Genomic DNA, 25,650 nt, shown 5'->3' on the forward strand with positions numbered 1-25,650 from the left:
ATGTAAGTACATGGGTATATAAATGTATCAATCAGATATGTCAAAAACATACTGGACAGATGCTAATTTAAATATTGATGCCACAATGGCAAACATATATTAATCCATTAATTTAAATAGACGATTACCGTAGCAACTTTCCCACCAGCAAAATCCCCATAATTCTCCCTTTCTGCTTCCCAGGATGTGACATCTAGATGAAAAACTTTATCCACCAGAAAGTCTTCATCGCCAGATTTTCATTTTGATGATTACACGTGCATTTTAGTTCACGAAAAGGCACGTGGTGCTTTGTTGTGTGGGGAGTGTCCGGCTCTCCATGGACAGAGCCCCACTTCACTCTTAAAATTTCACACTGATCATTGAGGCAAACAGGTAGAAAGGATACTCAAGAGGGAAACTTAAAAGAAACAATGCCTGACAGAATGGGTCAGATGACTCAGTAGGACTTCACCTATGGATCAGAGCGTTTTCTGGGTAAGGGCAAAGCAGAGGAAGGAAGTCTGATTGCACATGTGTGGCACACTGATGCATGCAGGCCTGAACTGCAGGAATTGTTTGTACGAGGGAGGATTGGAGAGTGTTCCAGTGATCTACCCTAGGCTGGAGAAGAGGTGCAAAGACGGGTTGAAGGTGTGAGGGTGAAGGAGGCCGGACGGGAACTTGCATTAGTGTAACTTTCTGGACACTGACAGAGCGTGGATGCCTGCCCCACCCCGGACCTACTTCCTCCAACTCGGGAGCCAACAACCTGGGGTGTTGCCCTGGCCATGTTGTGAAGCTCTAGATGTGAATGTGTCCTGTGCATTTCTAGGTCAGAGCGACTGTCCGGTTCCTGAGGCCGACCTTTCCCTTGTGAAGTTGATCTCTTGCTGGCGAGACCAGTCTGTGCAGGTATGGGTTCCTTCGTGCTCAGGAAGCTACTGGAAGTTCTTTGCTGCCTCGGCTCTTCTAGCCCCTTCCCCGGAGGTGCACATTCACAACCTCTCTTGTCCTCCCCTGTGGCGTCCCCAGGCTCCCTCCCCTGTTGATGCCTGAAGCAGGGTCAGGATGGAGAGACCCGAAAGGTCGCACAGGTTGGGCCCATGGGGCGGGTGGCTCATGCCTTCGCAGGTAGCTTCTTCTTGCCTGACAGAGTTTCAGCTGGAGGCAGAGTTGTCTGTTTTTTCATTTCAAAATGTGCCCGGACATGGAGGCCCCTTTGGTTGGGATTTTGTTTACGTGAAATCAGAAGCATTCTTCCATCCTGAGAATTCCTGATCTGGGAGCTGATTTTGAGAGCTGGTTTCTTCAGTGTCCAAGTCCCTCTTCCTCTTCTAAAGCTTCCTTGGGTTCTGGAACTTGCTGCAGCTTCGAGCGTGGCACAGTAAATACCTGTCTCTGACTAAGTAACTTTTGAGGGGAATTTCATTCTGCTTCATAAGCTTGATGAATATCAAATCTGTAAGATAACATGGCAGTAACTTCAATTACAGATGGTTATTCTTGGGTATAGGGAAACAAAGAAAGTTAAGTTGACCCCCTAAGACCAAATACCCACGGTTGGGATGACAGTGGAGAACTGTCGCCATGGCCCATGAGTTTCCATGGGATTGGCCACGCTACAGCCTCATTTCTTTCTTTCTTTTTTTTTTTTTTTTTTTTGGTACCGGGGATTGAACTCGGGACCTTACACTTTCGAGGCAGGCGGCAGAACCACTGAGCTAAATCCCCAGCCCTCCAGCCTCATTTCTCATCATTCCTCCACCCCATTTTTATCCTGCTGTGGTCTCCTTGGCTTTCTTTGTGTTTCTGGACCAAACAGCTGGTTCATTTGCCTGGGGTCTTGCTGTACTCTCAGGCTTGAGTTTTCCTCCCTGCATTTTCTGCCCAGGTCTTTGCCCTCAATCCGTCTGGTGAGGAGGTCTGCTCTGTCCACTCAGCCACCCCACGCCTTGGCCACAGTGCCATCACTAGATCTGTTTTCCATATTGTGACTGCTTTTTGTGGAAGTGGTGCCGTGGCCTCACTTGATTGCTCATTCTCTGTCTTCTCCCTGTTGTGTCACCCTGCCGAGGGCAGGCCCTCCTTGGTCTCACTGACCCCTCTCAGGGCAGGGCTCACCTTAGCCAGCCAAGAACTGTTCAGTGAGTGAATGAACGAGTGAATGAATGGCTTTGAGACATCCTGGGTCACAATCCAGCAAACCCTAGAACATGCTGACTTAGTAGATTAGTAGTGACCTCCAAAGGGTTAAGTTTTAATGGTGAGATTTTCTTTCCCCCAGTAACTGAAGAATTTCGCAGGTGGGAAATATTCCTTAAGAAAAAGGACTCAACAGAATCCAAAGGTCTTTTGTAGGTCACTTAACGTTTAGCTACATTTTGATGTAGTTTGGGCATGTTTGGACTAATGGACCTGTAAGCATCTTTGGCTCAGTGACCACGTCTGAAATGCTGGCATCAGGAGAGACATCAGCAGAGCACTTTCTGACCTCACATGTAGTAATAGCAGCTTAGTTAGAGGACTTGCCAACTCTCAAGTGCCCTTTCAGAACATCACGTTTGCAAAAGAAGAGTTTGATCGCCAATGTTACTACTTGCATTGCAGCTATTTTAGATGCTGCTTCGAGCAGAATAGAAAAATATCATTTCTAGAAAAGCAGTTCAAACCCAGATTCTGAGCTTTGAGTTTTTTACAAATGTCCCAAGCATTTGTAATTACATGAAAAACACTGTATCTCATTCAAAAAAAACATTTTCAGGTAACTGAAGCGATACAAGCTGTCCTGCTGGCTGAGGTTGAGCAGCACATGAGAAGTCTGAGGAAGACCCCAGCAGACAGTTGTCGTGTGTCCCCGGGGTGGAGAGACAGCAGGGATGGGGTGCCGGCCCTGCCTGAGGAGGACCGGCCCGAAGACCTGGAGCTGCAGCACCTCCGGAGCGCTTGGCCGATGCACTGTGAGTATGGCTTTGCAGACTGCTGGTCCTCGGAGTCCCGCTCTGCTTAGCTCACACTAAGACATCCTTCTGCAAGAGCCACGCCAAGGGTCATTCCTGACCTGTGCCACTGGGGATTTCTTCTCATAGGTGCAGGATTTTAAGAACTTCTAGAGTCTATTCTAATCATAAATATTTTCTAGAGCCAAAGTTTATATAACAGTGATTTGAAATTAACAGTGTTAATTGTTATAACAGTGTTTTGAAATTAAGTGATGAGAAATGAAGACAGGATTAACAGTGTTAACCTAGAAGGATGTGGATTACAAGGATACACTGATAATTATTTGTTCTTTTCGTTTGTTTTTTTTGGTACCCGGGATTGAACTCGGGACCTTGCACTTTCAGGCAGGCAGTGGAACTGCTGAGCTACATCCCCAGCCCCGTGTCCTATATTTGTTGATAATAGCCTTATGCTAATTTTTCTTTTCTGTAGATAAGAAATATCATATAGAAAGTAGAACTGGCTTTACAGTTGGGTAATTTGATCTGGAGATGAAATTTATTATTATAAATTCATAATAAGAATGCATATCATTTACGACTAGCAAGCGAATCTAAATTTATGTTGTAAAGTGTTATCTGAGTTTTACAGCTTATTATCCATGATTTAAAAATTAAAACAGCAAAATTTGATTGCAAACCTAATTTTCAACTTATTATTTATTTAATTTTTTTGGTACGGGGGCTCAAACTCAGGACCTTGCCCTTGCAAGGCAGGCAGCGGAACCACTGAACTAAATCCCTGGCCCTAATTTTCAACTTAATAAGCTTTTGGTGAATGCATTAATATGTAATACCATTAAATGAGTGCTTTTGCAGAAAAAAACATGTTGCAAATGTATATATTACATACATGTCCTTCTTTTAGATCTCAAAAGAGATTTTACCTTTATTTATTTGGAACTAAGGGAAATGTTGCTATATTTAAAATGTCAGATTCTAGAACAGGTATCACTCCTGGAAATGTGCTATAATTATTTCATTTCATTTTGTTTGTTTCGGTTTTTTGAGACAGGGTCTCGCTGTGTAGTTTAGACTGGCCTTGAACTCGTATGTAGTCCAAGCTGGCCTCAAAATCACGATGATCCTCCTGCCTCAGCCTCAGAAGTGTTGGGATTACAGGTGTTTGCTACCACTCGCAGCTCATTGTTTCATGAGATTCCTGACAGGAGGGTGTTTTGTAGTGGGAGATGAGAATCAGGTATTCTCAGCAAAGGCCAAAGGTTCAAATAAATGGAAGACTTCTCAACCTCGGGAAGGTCGTGGATGAAGGCAGAGTCACTAGCTATTTGGCAGAGCTGGGGTTACTGCAGGTCCTCGGTGGGTTGCTTGGTTGGCAGGAATGGGCTTGGACTATCTGGGAAGCTCGAGTTCAGGCACCGCCCGCTCAGCCTGCCCTGCTGTCATGTGATCCCCGTGACGTCACACCGGCCTGACCATGCTCTCCAGGCACAGAAGTCGCTGGTGAGGAATTGAGTCCAACCCTGATTTAAAGACATTGGGCTTTTCAGTGTGGTTTCATCTGCCTTTTGATCAAGTAGGATTGTGCCTTTCTTTGCCTACGGTTAAAGAAGATTCTGGTTAATTTGTGATAGGAATTGGAACAGCAAAGTATTAAAATTCCTTTCTATATGGGTGGTGAAATTTAAAATATTTTACTTTAAAAACTAAAGTATATTTGCAAAATACTGAACATGAATTTTCTGAAGAATTACTATTTTCAGGAAATTATTAACTGACATTGCAATTAAATGGGAAACACGTAGCAGGCTTTGAAGAGGGACTTGTCCAAGCAATACTATTAAATGAGTATTACCCTTTCTGTGGGAAAAGATTTATTTTATATATACAAAGTTCAGAACTTGGCAAATTACAGGACAAAGTTTTAGACTTTCATTATATTGCTGTGAAGTACATTACATGATAGTATTTTAAAAACAAAAACAAAAAGCTGTTTGTTTGTTTTTAAATTTGAAATGTCCAGAGTTTAAGGAGGTGATGCAGGGACTACTCACTGGTGTGTTCATCCCTCGAATTTCACAGGCAGATTTACTTAGCTCAGGGTCGCTGCAGCTCATGTCACTGTACAAAGCACTCTGGGGTAAAGGTGTGTGCTGTCTCATTGTATTAGCCCTTTTGCCTGTTGGTCTTCTGCGAGCTCTCTCCTCCCCCTGCTTGTTTCCTGATTTATTTATTTTTTTTCTTGGTTTATTGGTGCCACTGGGGATTGAACTCAGGGCCTTCATGCTGAACTACAACTCCAGCCATTTTTTATTTTTTATTGTGAGACAGGGAGGGTCTCACTAAGCCACTCAGTTGCCCAGGCAGAGCTGGGACTTGCAATCCTCCTGCCTCAGCCTCCTGGAGTGTTGGGATCTCAGGTTACCTCCATGCCTGGCTGGCAGTGCATCTTATGTATGAATCAGTTGGGACAGTAAAAGACAGCTTTGCTATGCATGAAACTTCTTCTATGCTAGAGCTGAGTGTTTGGTTTATTAGCATTATGATAACATGGCAGTGATCAGAAAGAAAAATAATAGTAGTAGTTGCACTCTTGATATGTCCTCAGTGTGTGAAGTCCTTGTGAATGCCATCTCACTTTCTCCTGTAATTCTCACCTAATCAACACGAAACCTGAGACTCTGCTCCGCACTTGGGCCCTTGGCAGCAGCTTCATGGGTTTGTAGTTGTCCAGAGAGGTGTTGGAAAACAACGGATCTCCTGGTGCCCCCTTGGTTTGTCCCGAGAAATTACCACTGTCAGCTTTCCTTTGGCTCTCCTGAATACATAGCCTCATGCACATTAACAATAGCAGAGTTAAGGGGCGGGGATTTAGCTCACTGGTTCTGGTGCCTGCCTTGAAAGCGCAAGGTCCCGAGTTCAACCCCGCTACCAAAAAACAAAAAAGAATAGTGAAATAAATTTTAAAAAGTTGATCCATTAGGTGCTTTGGCTGCACCAGTGGTAGATACCTTACTCTGTCAGGGATGCTTCCATTACCCACGGTTACATGAACAGCCTGGGTCTGGGGTGAGACTTCCTCCCATATGGCCCCTCACACTGCACTCTTCTCCAGGAAACTGCATCCTCCACCCTGGCAGCACGAGGGAGATCCGCTCCAATCAGATTGATCCAAAGACTGAAGAATTTATTGAGTGACTTTCTTAGATTTTTATTCCTCTCTCATAAATCACACTTTCTATTACCAGAGAAAATGCAGAACATTCAATCTTTGCCATCACAGGCCTTGCAATAAAGAAAATCACAGGGTTTCCGGGACTGTTTGTAGGAGAAGCACTGGAAGTCAGATGAAGTGAGGTTTGCAGTATAAAGTGAGTTTAACTCTGTAACCTTGCATTTTATTTCTTCAGAGTTTTCACTTGTGACATTTCATGGCATTTATTTTCTTTGAGGTCTTAGTTTTTGTGTCCTAATGATCTTTTATGTGAGTGGTGGGTTTTATCTGAGTCTACATTTTTACAATGATTACATTGCTTTCTTCCCAGAATCCATTTAATAAGAAATTTTACAATTAATACTCACATTTGAAGTGAAGATTTATTGCTTTAAAAACAGCAATGATTTCCATTATTAAAACACATTTGAAAGTTATTTTCCTTTTTTTGGGAATGTTATTTGGATCACTTTGAATAAGTAGTCCAAATTGTTCCAGTAAATAAGTTGGTTGAAATAAAAATGGGGGCTTTGTAGATAAAACTGTCACCTTGGAATTATTAGCTGAATTTAAATTCCACCTTAAACTGCGGTTGTGAAAAGAATGCATAAAGTAATGGATATTGCAAATAATCTATATTGCATGCATCATATTAAAAGACTTACCTAGAAAATTAAATATCAAAATGTGCATTTTATATAAATAATAGCATGTACCTTTTGCAAAGCAGAAAATAAGCATATGTTCTACAGAAGTGTCTCTGTGGCCCTGGCCTGCAGGACCAGCTGGGGCCTCTTCCTCTTCCCTGTAAGCTGCAGAAGAAAGGAAGCCCTTGGGGTGCATTGGCTCTCACAGGAGGCTGTTCCTTGGCTGTTCTTATTTGTAGTAAACCCAACCTCAGCCACCCACTATCAGATCTCCAGAGTGGGAGTAAGTGCCATCCCTGCCCTCGCCTCTCCCCTTGGTCCACACCATTGTCCAATCAGAGGTCACCTGCTTCAGTTTGCACTCTGCTGGCACTGGCCAGAGGCCTCTATAGGTTACACAGCCGACATCAGAAATGGCTGAGGAACCTCCTGTCTCGTGGCAGGAGTAGCCACACAGGCTGCACCCCACATACTCTGCTTTCTGTACTGCTCTTGCCTGCACTACGCTTGTGTGGTCCATGGAGACAGCAGTCCCTCCAACTCTGACGCACCATGCACTGTACCCAGACTCACTACTCACAGGCAACACTGTGGAGCCCGGCTGGAAAAAAATTCAACATCTCATGACAAACCAATAACCAAAGACACATCTTCAGAGGGAAGCTGCTTCCTTGAGAAGGTCATATTACAAAAGGTGTCTATACACGTTCCAATAAATGCACAAGCTTCAACATAGGAATGCAAGAAATAGGAACAAACAAGATAATAGGACACCATCTAAAGATTACAACTCTCTGCTAACAGATTCCAAAATATCAAAGTGGTCAAAATGCCTGATAAAGAATTCAAAAGAATGACTTTTTAAAAGTTCAGTGACATCCAAGAAAGAACAGATCAACAATTAAGTGAAATTAGGAGTAAAATGCAGAATATGAATGAGAAATTCAGTAAACAGATATTTTACAAAAGAATCTTGAAAATAAAGAGCTTGTAAGCCAAAAAAAAATGTAGTTAAAATCATCAACAAAGGCTAGATCAAGAGTTACAAAGAATCTCAGAACATGAAGCTAAGTCTTTCAACATAACACTTTCAGATTAAAAACAACAACAACAAAAAAGAAAGAATAAAGAAACTACTCAAGATCTTTGAACACCATTAGATGATTAAGCATTCATATCAATGATATATCTGAAGGTGAAGACATAAAGGTTAAGGGCATAGAAATTTATTCAGTGAAATAATAGCAGGAAATATCCCTAATCATGGGAAAAACAGACATCCTTGTGTAGGAAGCTAAACAGACATGACTAGAAAAGATTCTCACTACAACATGTTATAGTCAAGCTGTCTGAAGTATAAAACAAAGAATTTTAAAATCTGTTAGAGAAAACCACTGAATCACCTTTAAGGAAAACTTTGTTAGACAACAATGTCTCATCCAAGCCCTGTAAGACAGGAATACATGGAATGCTGTTGTATTAGGAGCCTGGAAGGAAAGTTACTGTCAACCAAGACTCCTTCACCCCAGCAAGGCAAAAATGGAAGAAATTCATGACCACCAAATCAGCCTTAGAAAAGAGGCTTAAGAGAGTCCTATGTCTGGAAGTGGAAAGAAGATAAATACCATCATGATAATATATGAAAAAATAAATCCCACAAGAAGAGTGAGTACACAAAAGAGAAATAATAGAGAAACAAATACTATCTGTACAGTAAGCCCTAAACCCACAAAGATGAATGAAAGGGGAAGAATCAAATAAGGAATATTCAAAACAACTAGAAAAAAAAATGAACAAAATGGCAGGCTTTCAATAATACTTTCAATAATAACTTTCAATAATAACTCTGAGTGTAAGTAGATTTAATCCTCAAAGTAAGAGACTAACTAGCATAATGAATTAAAAAACAAGACCCAACAATATCATGTCTACAAGAAACTCACCTCACTAATAAAGACACCACAAACCACAAATGAAAGGATACAAGATTATATTCCAAGCAAATGAAATCTCAAGGCAAGCAGAAGTAGCTCTACAGATACCTGACAAAATAGAGTTTGAAACAAGAAGGATGAACAAAGAATGTCACTGTATAATGATCAAGGGATCAATTCATCAAGAAGATACAATGATTATAAATCTATGTACACCTAACATCAGAGCACCTAGTTTTATAAAACACAAACTCTTAGATCTTAAGGGAGAGATGGCCTCCAAATACAATTTTAATAGGATTTCAATACCTCATTCTCACCAATGGATAGATCATCCAGACCAAAAGGAGAAAAGAAAAGAAAAAAAACAAAGCATCAGAGGTAAACTCTACTATAGATCAAATGGTTTTAACAGACATTTACAGAACATTCCACCTAACTGCAGAAGAACACATTCTTTTCATCAGTGCTTGGAAGTTTCTGTAGACTAAACCATATATTAGGCCATAAAGAAAAGCTCAATAAACTGAATTCATATCTTATGTCTTTTTTGGTCACTATGAAATGAAATTTGAAGTTAACAAGAGAAAGTTTAGAAGTTATACAAACTCACAGACACTGAACAACACACTTTTCAATGAACAGTGAGTCATTAAAAAATCAGGATGGATGGCCAGAGATTTAGCTCAGTGGTTCCATAGTATGCCTCACAACCGCAAAGTCCCAAGTTCGATCCCTGGTACCAAAAAATAAAATAAAGATCTTGCTGAGGAAGGCTTTAAAAAAAAACCAGGATGGAAATTTAAATATTTCACAGAACAAATGAAAATGGAAATATGACATACCAAAGCCTGTGGGATACATCAAAAACAGTACTAAGAGAGAGATAATAGCAATGACTACCTACATTAAAGAAAAAAAATAGTTGTCAAATAGAAAGATGTCCTTCATCTGAAGAACATAGAAAAACAAGAAGAAACCAAATTCAAAATTAGTAAAAGAAAGAAATAATGAAGATCAGAGCAGAAATAAATGAAACTGACACTAAGAAACTATACAGGAGGCCACTGAAACAAAGAGTTGGTTCTTTGAAAAGATAAACAAAATTGACAAATCTTTAGATAGATGGGGGAATTTATCAGAAATGGAAAAGGAGACATTACAACTGGTATCACAGAAATGCAAGGTATCAGTAGGAATTGTTTTAGACAACTATATGCTAACAAATTGAAAACCCTAGAAGAAATGAACATATTTCTGGACACATATGACTTACCAAAATTGAGCCAAAAGAATATTAAAAAAAAAACAAAAAACCTGGGGCCAGGGATTTAGCTCAGTGGTTCTGGCACCTGCCTCGCAAGTGCAAGGTCCCGAGTTCAATCCCTGGTACCAAAAAAAAACCTGAAGAGATCAGTAACGAGTGACAAGATTGAGTCAGTAAAAAGAGTCTCCAACAGAGAAAAGCCCAGGACCAGTTGGCCTCGCTGCTGAATTCCACCAGACTTGAAAAAGAAGAGCAAACACAAATGCTTCCCTCTCTGTTCCACAGAATGGAAAAGGAGGGAGCCCTTCCAAACACTATGAAGCAAACGTTGGCGTTATTGAAGCCTGTCAAGGACATGAGAGAAAGAGAAAACTACAGACCAGTGTTCCAGATAAGGATAGATGCAAAAATCCTTAACAAAATACCAGCAAATCAAACTCGCCACATTTTACAAAGGTCATAACCCTGATCAAGTTTGTTTCGTCCCAGAGATGCAATGATGGTTCAGCATATGCAAATCAAAAAAATTACACATCACATCAGGAGAATGAAGGGTAAAAATCAGGATCATCTTAAAGATGCAGAAAAAACATTTGATAAAAATTAAACTCCCCTCATGATAAAATCCATGAACAAATTAGGCATTAAAGAGATAATACCTCGACATAATAAATGCTGTTTATGACGAACTCCTAGCCAGTATCATAGTGAAGGAGGAAACATGAAAGCATTTCCTCTAAGATCAGGAACAAGAAAAAGGTGTCCACTCCCACTGCTCTTCCTCAATGTAGTACTTAATGTTTTTGTCAGAGTAGTGAGGAAGAGAAAGAAAAGGCATACAGATAAGAAAGGAGGAAGTCACATGACCCATGTGGAGATAATATGGTTCCATACATAGGAAATGTAAGGACTCCCCCAAGAAGATTATCAGAACTGGTAAATGTTTTCCATAAAGCAGCAGGATACAAAATCAACATATGCATATCAGTAGCTTTTCTATACACATAATGAAATTCCTGAGAAAGAAATTGGGAAAGTAATAGCTACAAAAAATAAACACAAAACCTAGGAATTAATGTAACTAAAGAAGTGAAAGATTTCTACAATACAAATTATGAAACACTTACGAAAGAAATTAAAGAAGACACTGAAAGATGGAAAGACCTCCCATGTTCAGGTATCGGAAAGTTAATATTGTTAATATGTCCGTAATACCTGAGGCATCTTCAGATTCAGTGTAATCCCCATCACAGAACCAAAAAAGAAACCATCCTATAATTCATCTGGGAGCCAAAAGGCCCCAAGTAGGGGAAACAGTCCTGAACAAAAAGCCAAACAGGAGGCATCACAACACTCAACTGCAGGTCATAGTTCAAAATTCCAGTAACCAGACCAGAGTGGGCCTGGCATAAGAGCAGACATGTTTCCCGATGGGACAGAATTGAGAAGCCAGAGATAAATGCTCACACCCACAGCCAGCTGATTCCTATCAAAGATGCTGAAACACACAGAAGAATGGGCTGTCTCTTCAACACATAGTGCTGGGCACACCAATATCCACATGCAGAAGACTGAAACTCCACCCTCACTCCACTCTGTACAAAGTCAATTCACCATGGATCGAAGACCTTAATGTAAGATCTGAAGTTCTGACACCGCTAGAGGAAAACATAGCAGAAAAAGTTTTCAAAATATCAGTACAGGAAATGAATTTCTAGATAGGAACCCAAAAGCACAGGAAGCAAAAGCAGAAGTTGACAAATGGAATCACATCAAAATTAAAAGGTTCTGCACAGTAAAGTAAGCAAGCATCCACTTCAAAGGCAGCCTTGGAGTGGCAGAAGATATTTGCCAGCTCTTCATCTGGCATAGGGTTAATATCCAAAATATGTAAAGAACTTCAAAAACCTAAAAAATCCACATAATCCAATGAAAAATGGGCATATGATCCAAATAGACAGTTCTCAAAAGAATAAGTACAAATGGCCAATAGATATATGTACAGCTACCATAGAAAACAGTACGGAGGTTTCTTCCAAAACTAAAACTGGAACTGGCCTGTAACAGTTACCCACTCCTGGATGTGAATCACGAGAAATGAAACCAACACAGCCAAAAGGCACCTGCACACCTGATGTCAGTGATGGCCAGCATGGCACGCGTGCCACAGCTGGCTGTTCCTTAGCATTGGAAGCTCTGAAAGGTTCGCCTTCACTGTTGTGTGTTCACTGCAGAGCTACTCGCAATCCCTAGACTATGACTTTGGCCGCAGTGCCCATCAGTAGTTGCAAGTGTAAAGTAAAACTGCATACACGATGGAGCACTAGTCACCCGCAAGGAATAAAATCCCGGCATTTGCTGCAAGTGGGTGGGCTTGAGGACATCATGATGAGTGAAAGAAGCTAGACAAATACATTTTCTTTCTTGTATGTGAGAACTGAAAGAAAAATCAACCTGAAATTAGAATATGGATTAGAATTGTGGTTTCGAGGGTCTAGAGACAGTGCCGGGGTGGAGGCCGGGAGGGGATGAACATGGCTGGGTGCAGTCAGCGAGCGCTGTGTGCTGTGTCTGTGTACAGAGATACAGTGAGCCCCTCCAGTGTGCACAATTAGCACATGTTAGTGAAAAGGACAGAAAGTAAACTGCATGCTCTCCTTCCCCAGTCCTGCAGGCCGGTAACTCACCCCAGGCAGTGACAGGCTAGGAATGGAGCAAAGGCAGACGGGCCTGGACTCGGGGTTGGCCCGAGCTCTGCAGCTCTGGCTCCCTTTCCTCAGCACCTGGGTGTGGTAGCTCAGGCTGTGGTGTGACCCTGCAGAGCCCTGTGCCACCCAGGCAGGACAGAAGGCAGCAAACCTCAGATTCGTGGCAAGACAGCAGGAAAAGTCTCCCTAGGAGAAGCCAGGTGCAGAAGTCAAATGCGCAGTGTCCACAGCGTGTGAGTGTGGCCTTGCAGTCTCTCCTAGGATGGGCTCACTGCTGGAGACTGTTATTAGGAATATAAATTTGTATATATATAAATTTTAGTGGTTACAAATACTGTAGAGTTTTACTCCTGGAAGCTAGAAATGCCAGATGGTAAATGTTAGGAATGTATATAGCATGCACCTGATATTGTAAGGGATAAGCATTGAGGGGTGGGAAAAAGAGAGGAAGGGAAGAAATCTAAAACTTCATCTGTATCAATCAGTGTGAAAATACCAAGGTATCTGTGTGTTAGATGAAGCTTAGTTTTACTCCTAGCATAAGTTACCTGCTCTGAAAGCACTGCCGTCTGTTGGGTTTAATACACGGCCATCTTATTTTCAGCTCTTTATGAAGTTGATGGGGAAATTTCATCACTTCCCTTCACCCATCTGTGTTCCCAACTCCTCCACTCGGGCCTCTCGGTCTCATCTTACAGATTGCATTGCTGCGGAAAGACCAATGCAGTTCACTGTTCTTTTTCCCAACGCCGTCGCATTCCTCAGGAACGTGCGATGGACAAGCTGCTCTTGGCCTGTGAGGACCTGGAGCTGCATCGTCTCTTCCTGCGAGGAGTCGGGTGGCCTGGCTCAACAGCCTGGAGACCGTGGTATCAAGGAGTCGAGTTGGACATTTCCTTGGTAACAGTGACGCAGGCCCCCTGGTATTGATTATTGTCTGCAGACCCATTTAAATTTATTGACAAAGAAAAAGTGATCCAGATTCTGTCACTGAGACCGATGTGCTTTGCACTACTGTTCTCCCACGCTGCGCCTGGCCTCTGACAGCGGCCCTTCAAGGAGAGGGCCTGGGCCCATTCATCTTCCCCTCTGGGCACCAGCGATGGCCTCCCCGTAGCCGGTAATAAGCATTTATCGAGTGAGTGGATGAATGGCGGATGGTGGTGTGGTTTGTAGGGAAGACTCAGCCCAGTCCTAATTAAGACAGGAGCCAGGAAGGCCAGCTGGCTGCCGTTCTTCAGCCCCACACAGGCTCTTGCACACGCCCTGGGAATGTTTCAAGGCCCTGCTGCTAGGATCACAGGGTGCACACACAGCAGACTCACAAGAAATTAAACTTGGACTCAGGAGGATGCCTCCTTCCCATTCAGCGCATTCTCCCAGGGGTTCAGTCCCTGCGCCCTCCACGACTGGGCTTCTGCCCTGTGTTCCGGCTCCTCTGTGCCCGTGGGTGCCTGGCCATCCCTAATCTCTTGGCCAAAGTGGCTGTTAAGCTGCTAACGGCCCCTCTTCCCGGCGAGGCACTGCGCAGCTCCTCCCTGGGACCTGGCCCTGCATGTGTGTGACCTCGGCTCCTCCATCAGACGCCGTCCTCCACCATGCTGGATCCGGTCCCTCCTGCTGGAGCTGCTTGCATATGAGCTGCGGTTCTTGGGGCAGGTTGCAGACGGCAGGGCCATGTCTAGCTCTCACCCACAGCTGCATGTGGGCCTGGACATCTGCGAACGCCGCCCCACGAAAGCTGAACATTAGCAGGATCATGTACCGGCCAGCGACATCTCCACGATGCAACTGTGCCACACACAGTGGAATGGAGTCACGGTGTCAGGTGTTACACACTTGTGTGCTATTCAGCCAGTAAGAAGCAGCTATTACCCAGCAGAGCATCTCCACCTCCATAGGTGTGTGCTGCAAGACAGGCATTTATGTCAGTCACCAAGCGGGCATGTGAGTTTTCCTACTAAATCATCAAACCTAGGTTTGTTGTGCTATTTCATGAAGTAACTTAATAAGTTAAACTACAAACAAGGGGCCTCTGTCCCTTGTGTACATTAACTATGAATGAGGTTAAGAGGGTTCCTTTTCCCTCGGTCGGCCCAGCGGGCAGAAGTTTGGATGCCCAAGCCACTTTGCACAGGACAATGTCTGAGACGAGGTGGCTGCAGGGAAAGCCCCCGTTGGACCCTGTGCCCTTGGGACATCCAGTCCCCATCAGAAGGTTGATGGTCTCGGTGGTGTGGCTGGACCCTTCGCTTCTCATTGTAGCTCTGCAGTTGTGAGCCCCATGTTCAGCCTGGGAACCATTTGTGTGACTACAGAACACCTCTTATTAAGCCTGCACTCCATCTGAGGCTCAGGTAGGCGCTGGAGGTGTCTGATGACATTACTTTCTGTAATCCTCCCACATCCTTCTGAAGTAGCGACCACCTGATGCTCTGGGTGTCTTTTGCCTTTCTCGGGAAAGAACACCTTGTCCGCTCAGCGCCGAGAGGGTGAAGGCCAGGCCCTAGTTCACCTCGAGCTCCTGGCAGCAGACACACAGTATGATCTGTGATGGACTCACAGGGGCTTTGTAGGCTGAGCAAGCAGATGACTGACTGCTAAGTGACAGTGACCCACCTGTGCCAGAGAATGGTGGTCCCTGGCAGCACAGGACGGATACTAAGCAACGTGCTCATGGTCAGTGGCTAGGGAGAGAATGGACGTACCCGTTACAGGGACAGTGGTTAATCCAGGGCCATTCCTTCCATTTGTCTATTTAGTTCAAGAGCAGTGTATCGAGCTAGAGGCACACCAGAAAAACTAATGCCAACTGGTATTTGAAGGCAAAGAACAAGGCAGAGCACTCATTTTCAAGTCCCCAGAAACATCGTTTCTTCTTCCTTTTACCTGTCTTCACTGCGCCGGGCCCCATTCACATCCATGTGGGCCCCTGGGCTGGGCTAGGCCACCTGCCACCCTGGGTACAAGGCGGCAGTGCTCCCTGGTGGCCGGACAGACACAGGATCGGGGGTCTCTCCGGGGCTCTTCCAGCCTCACAGGTTTCTTCTCAGAAGGAAGTTGGTCTTGAAATTTTAGAAAATGTAATTACAGTAGTTCTCAGTCCTAGCCAATATTTTGTAATATCCTCTATGAAGTCCTACATGAAGTTCACAAGTGACATCGCGTATCTGCATACATCATTGATATGCCCTTTAGAGGAAAAAAGCAGTAAATAATCTAAGTAAAACGTTATGTGTAAAAGACTGGTGTAACTACTGAAAATACCAAAATGCTACCAGATGCTTCAGGGCCAAGATGGCACTGGTGACTGACAAGCCCCCAAACGTGTGTGGTGGCTGCCAGGGACGTCAGTATCCAGATGCATTTTCCTGGTGATGTTCTGGCTATCAGCAACAAAACAGGCCATTACTGGTCATGCAGGCTACTGATGTCCTACAAAATTCAGATTATGAAAGAACACAAAGGTGCCTATGTTTATACGAGGGCCGATCAAAATATACAGTGAATGAAAAAATTTATTACAGAAAAAGACACATCACCGTGAATTTTTCTCAAAACCCTCTTCCTCACTTCAAGCACACTCATCCCATGGCTCTGGCCACTTTCTGAACCAGATCTGGAGTCCTCTTTCCTGAGGGTCTTTAAAACTGTGATTAAAAAAAAAAGACTGAATGCTGCTGCCAAGCACCATGCAACAAGAAGGCAGCTCCTAAAAGCATGACGCTGCGTCCTCATGCACTGTATTCACCAGATCGGGCACCGTGTGACTTCTGGCCCTTCCCCAAAGTCAAAATGACCATGAAAGAAAAAACCTTCTGAATTGATTCAGAACATGAAGGCAGCCACGATAGTGCAGCTGAAGATTCTCAGGAAAGAGGACTCCAGAACTGCTACAGAAAGCGGCAAGGACAATGGGATGAGTGTGTTTGAAGTGAGTAGGGGTGTTCTTGAGAACAGTTAATGGCAGTGTGTCTTTTACTGTAATACCGTATCTTTCTATCATACCACGTATGAAAAACAGGTTGTGGGCTTGGGAAATTATAACCATGTGCTCCCTGCCCTTCCTCGGATGCCCGAGGTCATATTTGGAAACTGTATGAACAGCAGGACAGTTATGCAATGCAAGGTCTTGCCCGAGCACTGCAGGACCTGTGGCAACTCTGGTGCTCATCCCAGAAGCGCCATGTCTGCACAGGAAATGCCCATGGGAAACCTGCGGGTCCCTCCGCTCTTCAGTTCCCCAGGACCAACCCAGGGACAGTACCAACCCACCAAGAAGCACGAGGTGGGGTGGGCATCTAGGTGTCCTGGGGCCTCTGGTTCCATCTCAGGGATCCCAAAGCACTGCAGCCTCTTTCTTGGCTCTGCCATGCTTGTCCTTGCTGTCCGCTCTGCCCTGTGGTGTGGCACTGCCCAGCTGAGGGGAAATGCTGTCGGCAATTCTGTCCCTTCCGTCAGAGGCAGGGCTTCCTGGCCCACTTGCTCGCTTTAGCTTTGTGTCCTCAGAGCCTAGCCTCGAGGTGGACAAAGACAAAATGCTGTTTGTTGGCTGGTTCAATGAAGCCAGGATATTATTGTACTACAAAGCCCTGTCCTAAAAGGTCATCAATAAGTTTCCAAAATTCACATCTTAATTAAATTATGATCTTACCCTATAGGATGAACACAATACATCTTTGAGTTTAAACACTAGGTGAGATGTTCCTGACGTGTAAATTGGAAAAGAATAATGGATAGAGATATGTGGACAGGTGTCCTTAAAGTCCAGTAGTCTGTTAGCATTTAAAGTATATTAAATCATTTTTTGCAGATTCACAGTACTATGAATGTTGACATGGATGAGCTATGTCCCCTGCCATCTCTGTAGGGGACAGGGAATTGCCTGCCTGGTTTGTCTTCTGCCTGCATCCATCACTCACCCACCCATCCGTTCACGCTCCTCTCCTCCTTTGAATATATGTTAGGTCCTCTCTCCTTGCTTTTTACTCAGAACCTGGGAAAATAGGACACGGGTTCTGCTTCCAAAGGGCAGCGAGCTTGGAACACTGGATGGCAGGCATCATGCACATGAGGCACCCAGCGTGCTAGAGGGGGCTGGCCACCTCTGATGGCAGGGAGTTTGGAGGGGGCTGTGGCTGACGCTGGGAGGGGCTGGCCAGCAGTTTCAGCTGTGACCATGTTCAGGCTCTGTCCTGGCACTGGGGTGGATGTCACATTCCTCTTGGGACAGTGGCTCAGCAAGGTGGTGATCCAGGTCCTCCACAGGGGGACCCCACCTGCCTCCTCCAGTGGAAGCCCGGCTCTGGAGCCCCTGTCGACTGACCAAAGCCTTGTCAGGTCTGCATGGTAACCGGGGAGCTCTCGGTGCCCGGCCCATGTTTGCCTTTCACACAGGTTCTCTCCCGTCAGCCTGGAGTCTCTGCCCCCATTCGCACCTGCTCTGCAGCACCTAGCTGACCCGGTGGACAGGGGCTAGCCAGGCAGCAGGAACAGGGACATTCCAGCATGGGTACTGGGTGGAAGGGTTCTGGTGTGGAGTTTTTTTCTTGAAATATGAGGAGAGCCATTAAAAAGTGTTCTAAGAGAAGCAGGACCTTTCCAGTGCAAGAAGCGGGAGGTACAGAAGCAGTCCCTGCCCAAGTCTTGTCAAGAATCCTCTCGTTCTGTATTTTCTTTGTACAGCAGTACTTATTCCTCACTTATTTTCTTGTAAATTCTTTCTACCTTTAAGACTGTAGGTTAGTCAGATAGAATGTTAATGTTGCATGGCCCACACGAGGAAATGAATTTTGTTCACCTCACACGAAGGAGGAAGATTCTGCCTCCTCGTTTTAGTCCAAGAACTCCCGACACCCCTGAGGGTCGTGAATGCAGACCCCACTGGACATGCTATGCAGCAGCTGTGGCTCTTCGTGCCAGCCTGGGGTTCTCATCCTCTGTTTGGTCAGATCTTTTATCTCAATCGTGATCTTCCATGAATCAGTTCTTAAAACATCCCCAACTTCTATACTTTAATAATTTAGTCTGATTTCTCATCTCCTTCAGATTCATTTGCATTGTTTACTGACAAGTATAGAATTCACCATCTACAGTTTTCCTTTCTTTCTTTCTTCCTTTTCTTGTGGACTTAGTAGGCCTTAGTGATCTTTTTTAAAAAAATCCTTAACTGAAACCTTCAGACCAGGCTTCTTAAGTGTTTGCTATTAGGTATTTTCCAGGAATAGGATACATTATTTCTCTGTAACACTTTTTATCCTGGTTTAATGAGTATGTGTTAGGAAAGCAGAGAGCACTGAAGAGTGCACTTCCAAGTGTTTACTAACACCCAGTGGACGGTTGCCAGGGTTAAGCTTCCTGAGCCATCCCCGGAGCCTTCCCCTGGATTCTGCGTCATTAGTCACCTGCCTTCCCCGGGCCATCTATGTGTGCTCCAGCCAGACTGCTGAGCCTGGGTCACGTCATTTACTTCTTACGGTGCACACCATGCTGTGAGCTGCCCCAGCCCACTCAGCACAGTACTGTAATGCCTGCCCAGCTGTGGGTCGGTAGCACACCCTGCCACATACCCGGGACTCCCATCCTTCCAGAGGAGGGTGTGCAGTTTCAGTCAGGCTTTCTGCAGGAAGAGTGTCAGGGAGCCGCCACTGCGTGCTGGGACTCAGGCCCATGATGTGTCCGTGCCCAAAGCTGAGGAAGGCAGTGTGGCCAGGGTTCTTGTAAGGATCTCATATGTTAAGCCTTCCAAAGTAGTTAAGAGAAATTCAAAGTAGTAAAAAAATAGGACCCCACCATGTCTACTTTAACATTATTTTCAGATATTCAAAAAATTAGGTGAGTTATTTCTAAATAATTAACATGCCTTTTCCCATAGTTACTCAACACAATACTTTTCTTTCTTTGATCCATTTTGATTTTAGTTTAGTGCACAGTGAGAGATAGGGGTCTAGTTGTAATCTTCAGCATGTGGAAACTCAGTTTTTCCAGCACCATTTTCTTAAAGAGGCTATCTTTCCTCCAGTGAGGATGTTTGGCTCCTTTATGGAAGATTAGATGGCTGAGTGTGTCTGGAGTTGTTTCTACATCTTCTAATCTGTTCCACTGGTCCTCAGGTCTGTTTCTTTCCCAGTACCATGCTGTTTTTATCACAGTAGCTATGTAGTATAGTTTCAAGTCAGGCATTGTGATGCCCCCTGCTTTACCTTTGTTCTCCAGAATTGTTTTTGCTATTCTAGGTCTCTTCTGGTTCCACATGAATTGTAGGAAAGTTTTCTTTAGTTCTGTGAAGTATGCTATTGGTATTTTATTGGAATTGCATTAAATCTGTATAACAGTTTTGGGAGTATGGCCATTTTTACTATGTTGGTTCCTCCTACCCACAGGCAAGGGATGTCTCGACATTTTCTGATATCTTCTTTGATCTCCTTTTTCAGAGCACTATAGTTTTCAATGTAAAGATCTTTTATTTTTTTTTTGTTAGACTGATTCCTAAGTATTTCATTTTTTTCACTGCTGTTGTGAAAGGGATTCTCTGATTTCTCTCTCCATGAATCTGTTATTTGTGTACAGGAAGGTGATTGATTTTCGAGTGATGACTTCATATTCAGCTACCCTACTGAATTTAGTTATTAAATCTTGAAGTCTTTTGGTCGAGTTTTGGGGCCTTCTATGTAAGGTGTCATGTCATCCGCAAATAATAACTTAACTTCTGCCTTTCCTATCCTTATTCTTGTTATTTCTTTCTCTTGCCTAGTTGCTGCAGCTAACACTTTTCTTTTCAAAAGCTTCAGCATGTCTTTTTGTTGGTTTGTTTATTTATTTATTTGGTACCAGGGATCAAACTCGGCACCCTGCAGCTTTCAGGGCAGGTGCCAGAACCACTGAGCTAAATCCCCAGCCCCTGTTGTTTGTTTATTTTTTGTTGTTGTTGTTTCATTTTTTGAGCCAGGGTCTCACTATGTAGCCCAGGCGGGCCTCAAACTGACAGCAATCCTCCTGCCTCATCCTCCCAGTGCTGGATTACAGGTGTGCGCCACCACACCCGGCCAGCGGGTCTTTATAGTTCTCTTTTTGGTATGAAGTGAAGTTATTCTTGGCCCGTTTCACTGGGGGGACCTAGAGCATACCTAGCTTTACCGTACTCCTGTGACCTATCCAGAAACCTCGTTAGGGTAGATTGCCATCCTGGACTCCATCTGTAAGTCACACCATTGTATGGGGTGGGATCAAGAGGAGGAATTTGCAAGAGGGTGGCTCATTTATTTATGAAAAATGATGAATTTTATTCTTGCAAAATTTGAGCCTTTCCCTAGGAGAATATTACCATGTTTATATTTCCAGTGGCTCTTTCAAGGGAAAATATATTACACATTTAAAAATGAGTTAAATTATTTCTGCTGTTAATGGCAGTCTGCTGTTATGATATTCACATTATAAAAGCCAACTATTAGTCAGAAATACAGTTTGATGAATGCAGTATATTTACAAATTGAAGACAGTCATTTCATTTCTTCCACAGTAAATGTGCTTTAAATATTAGTTTATCACGTATGTTGGCTTGTATTACAAATATTTCCAGTAAGCAAATACAAATCATTTTTATATTTAACATTTAAAATGTATCTTAACTTGACCATTAAATCATCTATTAAATATTCAATTACAGTGGGTTCCGATCCATTTTTTTAAATTAGTGGTCAGGTATTCGGGAAGCAGGCTCAGAAGATAGTTCTCAAGCACAACTCACTTCATCTCTTGTTCTGTGGACTTTGTCAGAGAAAGTCTTAATGTAACAGCAATCAGATTTGGTGAGCATTTTTACACCAAATCGAATTGTGCAGGCGCCACGTCAGCCTCCTCGCCAAGGCCGTCCAGCTCCGGGCGGAGGCTCCCGCGAGGCCCAGCACGGCTGCAGGAGCGGAGCGCGGAGGCCGGCGGCGCCTGGGAGACGCAGTGCGGCAGCCGCCTCAGGCCGGGGCACTGCAGGCTCCGGAATGGCAGGTGGAATGGCAGGTAGACAGGCGCGCGGCTGTTCTTGCTCTGCAGGTGGCGACCATGCGTGTGGAAGGTCCTGCGCCCCGGTGACGGCGGCGGGAGAAGCGCTTAGACGGGGAAGTGGCACGGGGCACGAGGGCGAGGGCCCGGCAGCCCTGTCCCAACTCCAGGACAGCCTCACGTCCCGGTCCTCTCCTTGCCCAGTCCTCCGCTTTCCCCAGTCCACAGCCACAGTTATAAATTAAAACTCTGGCCTCTGTTACTTTAATATGTAGCAGTAATCAAAAGTCTTTCATAACTTTCTCTGATCCAGAGATGAAAAAAGCCCAGTCTGACCTCCCAGGACTTCACTCGCATGAAGGGCTGCTTTGGTTCCCGGGAGAGTTTTCCCTGAAATCCAGAGGTGGAGTCCCGAGGTGGAGCCCCGTGCTGCCCCGGAGAGGCGCTTCCGGCCGACCTGCAGCGCCAAGGCAGAGGCCTCGAGCCTCACCGTCCTGAGAACGGGCAACGTAGGGTCCATCGGTAGCTCCCCTTTGAGATGGACAGTGCAGAAGTTTCTTTTTTTTTTTTTTAGGTATACAATATAATGACATTCATCATTGGAAATTTGCACCTTTACATAATCTCTCTTGGTTCTTATTTTTCCCCCTTCCCCTGCCCTCCCTTCAACACCCCCACCCCTCCCTATTTACAAAGACTTTGTTTCCGTTTTTCCATTTTCTCATATTGATTCCATTCCCTTCTTTCTTTTCCCCTACCCCTCCCACTTCCCCTTCCCCTTTGCCCCTTTTCTTCCTATTTCACATTATCTATTATACCTTTTAGTCCTTATTTACACTTCCAGTTTCTCACACTAGAGAAACCATTGGGTATTTACACGTGTGTCCTGTTTGTTTCACTTAAGAGTATCGCCCCAATGTGCATCCATTTAGCTATACATGTCTCTAATTTCTCATTTTTTATGGCTGAGTAGTACTCCATCTTATTAAAAAAAACACATTTTCTTTATCCAGTCTCCAGTTGATGGGCATTTGGGCTGCTTCCAAGTTGTAGCTATTACAAACTGTGCTGCTGTGAACATGGGTGCACATATATCACTGTGGTATGATTTTTTTAGTTCTTTGGGGAAGATCCCCAGCAGGGGAATAGCTGAGTCAAATGCGACTTCCAGTCCTAGTTCTTTGAGGTATCTCCATACTGATTTCCACAGTGGTTGCACCAGTCTACACTCCCACCAGCAGTGGAGCATGGTTCCTCTTTCCCCACAGCCCCACCAGCATTAGTTACTAGTTGATTTCTTGATAGCAGCCATTCTTTCTGGGGTGAGGTGGAATCTCACTGTTGTTTTCATTTGCATCTCTTGAATGACCAGGGATGTTGAACATTTTTTCATATGTTTATTTGCCATTTCTACTTCTTTGTGTAAGAAATATCTGTTCATTTCAGATGCCCATTTTTGGATTGGGTCTTTCAATTGGGGAGGTCTGATTTTTTAAAGTTCTTTCTAGATTCAAGATAGTAGACCTTTGTGTGAGGGACCGCTGGTGAAAACTTTTTCCCTCATTGCGGGTTGTCTCTTCACACTGCTGGTGGTTTCTCTTACTGTGCAGAAGGTTTTTAATAAGAAGAGATCCCACTTGTTGATTGTTTGTGCTAGTTCACAGGCAACTGAGGTTTTGTTCATAAAATCTTTTCCTATACCAATATCTTCAAGAGTTCTACCTAACCTCTGTTCCAGCCAGTTCAGCATTTCTGTTTTAATATTTAGATCTTTAATCCATTTTGATTTCAGTTTAATGCATGGTGAGAGATGTAGGTCTAGTTTTAGTCTTTGGCAAGTTGAAACCCAGTTTCTCCATCACCATTTATTAAAGAGGCTATCTTTCCTCCAGTGAGGGTGTTTGGCTCCTTTATTGAAGATGAGATGGCTGAGTGTGTCTGGCATTGTTTCTGCATCTTCTAATCTGTTCCACTGGTCCTCAGGTCTGTTTCTTTGCCAGTACCGTGCTGTTTTTATCACAGTAGCTTTGTAGTACAGTTTTTTGCTGGTTGTGATACCCCCTGCCATGTCTCTGTTGCCTACAATTGCTTTTACTATTCTGGGTCTCTTCCTATTCCAAATGAATTTTTGGATCATTTTCTCCAGGTCTATGAAGTATGCTGCTGGGATTTCAATTGGGATTGCAATGAATCTATATAGCAGTTTTGGAAGTATGGCCATTTTCACTGTTGATCCTTCCTACCCAGGAGCAAGGGCTATCTTTCCATTTTCTGATATCATCTTCAATCTCTCTTTTCAGAGTGCTATAGTTTTCAGAGAAGAGGTCTTTGATTTTTTCTTTTGTTAGGTTGATTCCTAGGTATTTCAGTTTTTTGGATGCTATTGTGAAAGGAATTGTTTGCCCTATTTCTCTCTCTCAGTGAGTCTGTTGTTCATGTAGAGGAAAGCTATTGAGTTTTTTGTGTTGACCTTGTATCCAGCTACTCTACTGAACTTGGTTACTAAGTCTGGAAGACTTGATGGCATTCTTGGGGTCTTCCACATAGAGCATCACATCATCCAGTGCAGAAGTTTCTACAGACCTGCACTGCTGACCTTTTTTTTTGAGAAATGATCTAAAGTGGGGCTTTAAGATTTTTGAAGGCATCTAACTCTTTTGATAAAGCAGACAGCATTGTATCTCATCTGTGCAGTTGGTGATTACACATTTCTAGTCATTGATATTTTATAAGGTTGAACACTGAGTGCAAGGATATTTCAACAAAGTACAGTACCTGTGATGAAGACAGCCAGCCAATGCTGGTCATCCCAGGCTTTGGTCCCGACCTGAGTTCATTCTGGTGAACAGCTCTGGACACACGGACCTGAAGAAGCTCCTGACTCACCCTGGCAGGCAGAGCATAGCTATGGCCCTTGCGTGTAGAATTTAGCATAGTAAAATGGCTTCGTGCTGACAATGAGCAGCACATGCACACACGGGTGCCACTAACCAGTGACACATTTTATAAAGCTTTACAAAGCTGATCACTCCCGGTCCCTGCAACAACAATTATTTGGCAGCAAATATCAATGTGGCCTAAACATTTATGAATAATTAGTTTTAGGGCCGGGGATTTAGCTCAGTGGTTCCGCCACCTGCCTCACAAGCCCAAGGACCTGAGTTCACTCCCTGGTACCAAAAACAAAAAACAAAAAATAAACAAAACATAATTAGTTTTAAAATTTGAAGCTTAAAATTACTGTTCTCCATACAGAAATTGGGGTACATATTTTAAAAGTAAAACTCCAATCAGGCAGCTATGCAGTTGCCCCGGGAACGCTGAGAAGCCTGGCGCAAGGCAGGGCTGTGGGGACTGAGCAACTTGGTTTCTTCAGAGCACACTTGGGCTCCCAGGGCAGAACTGTGGTGGTGGAACAAGTGTGTGGCCTAACTGCGCCAGTGTTTTCAGTGGCCCATCTTATGGGCACACCCACAATGCAGGGCCTGAGTGGTGTTGGGAAAGCGGGAGCTGTCTGCTGCCTGCGGCAAGGCGCAGGTCGAACGTCTTACATGGCGGCCCTGCCATGGCCCTTGGCCAGCCCTGGCTCTCCTTGCAGTGCCCAGCTCCTGCCAGGCATGCTGGCCCACACAGCCAGGCCTTCCAGGAAGCTGCGCAGCGTGCTGGGGGCCGTGTGCCCAGAAGGCCGGCTGCAGTGGACTCCGTTCTGGGCACCTCTGCAAAAACTGCTCCTAGGTCATGAGATTTCCCAGAAGGGGACACCGCCCTCCTCAGGGAAGGGTCCCCCACACCTCTGCACAAGAGGAGACTTTCCTCTGCACCCCAGTGTTGTCATCTGAGCATGTAGCAGGTTTAGGGCCCCAAGGCAGGAGGCTCACCATCCTGCAAATGTGTCTTACAGTGAAGTCAGTATTTCCTCCCGCATTACTTTGTTTTAGGGTTTA

General features: G+C 44.2%; 1 protein-coding gene across 7 annotated transcripts in view; it reads left to right on the plus strand.

Moving 5' to 3' along the window:
* Wdr72 (WD repeat domain 72) overlaps positions 1-25,650 on the plus strand; it is a 178,583-nt gene that overhangs the window by 99,117 nt on the left and 53,816 nt on the right. For all 7 annotated transcript variants that reach the window (XM_004835376.3, XM_013074273.3, XM_021260918.2 and 4 more), the window contains 2 exons: positions 815-894; positions 2,744-2,939. In XM_004835376.3, the coding sequence (XP_004835433.1) occupies positions 815-894; positions 2,744-2,939 (276 nt within the window). The remainder of the gene's footprint in view (positions 1-814; positions 895-2,743; positions 2,940-25,650) is intronic.

This window comes from Heterocephalus glaber, unplaced genomic scaffold (assembly GCF_053883595.1).
Source record: "Heterocephalus glaber isolate CG9 unplaced genomic scaffold, H.glaber_assembly_v1.0 deba00000122, whole genome shotgun sequence".
In the NCBI taxonomy this organism is placed as follows: Eukaryota; Metazoa; Chordata; class Mammalia; order Rodentia; family Bathyergidae; genus Heterocephalus; species Heterocephalus glaber.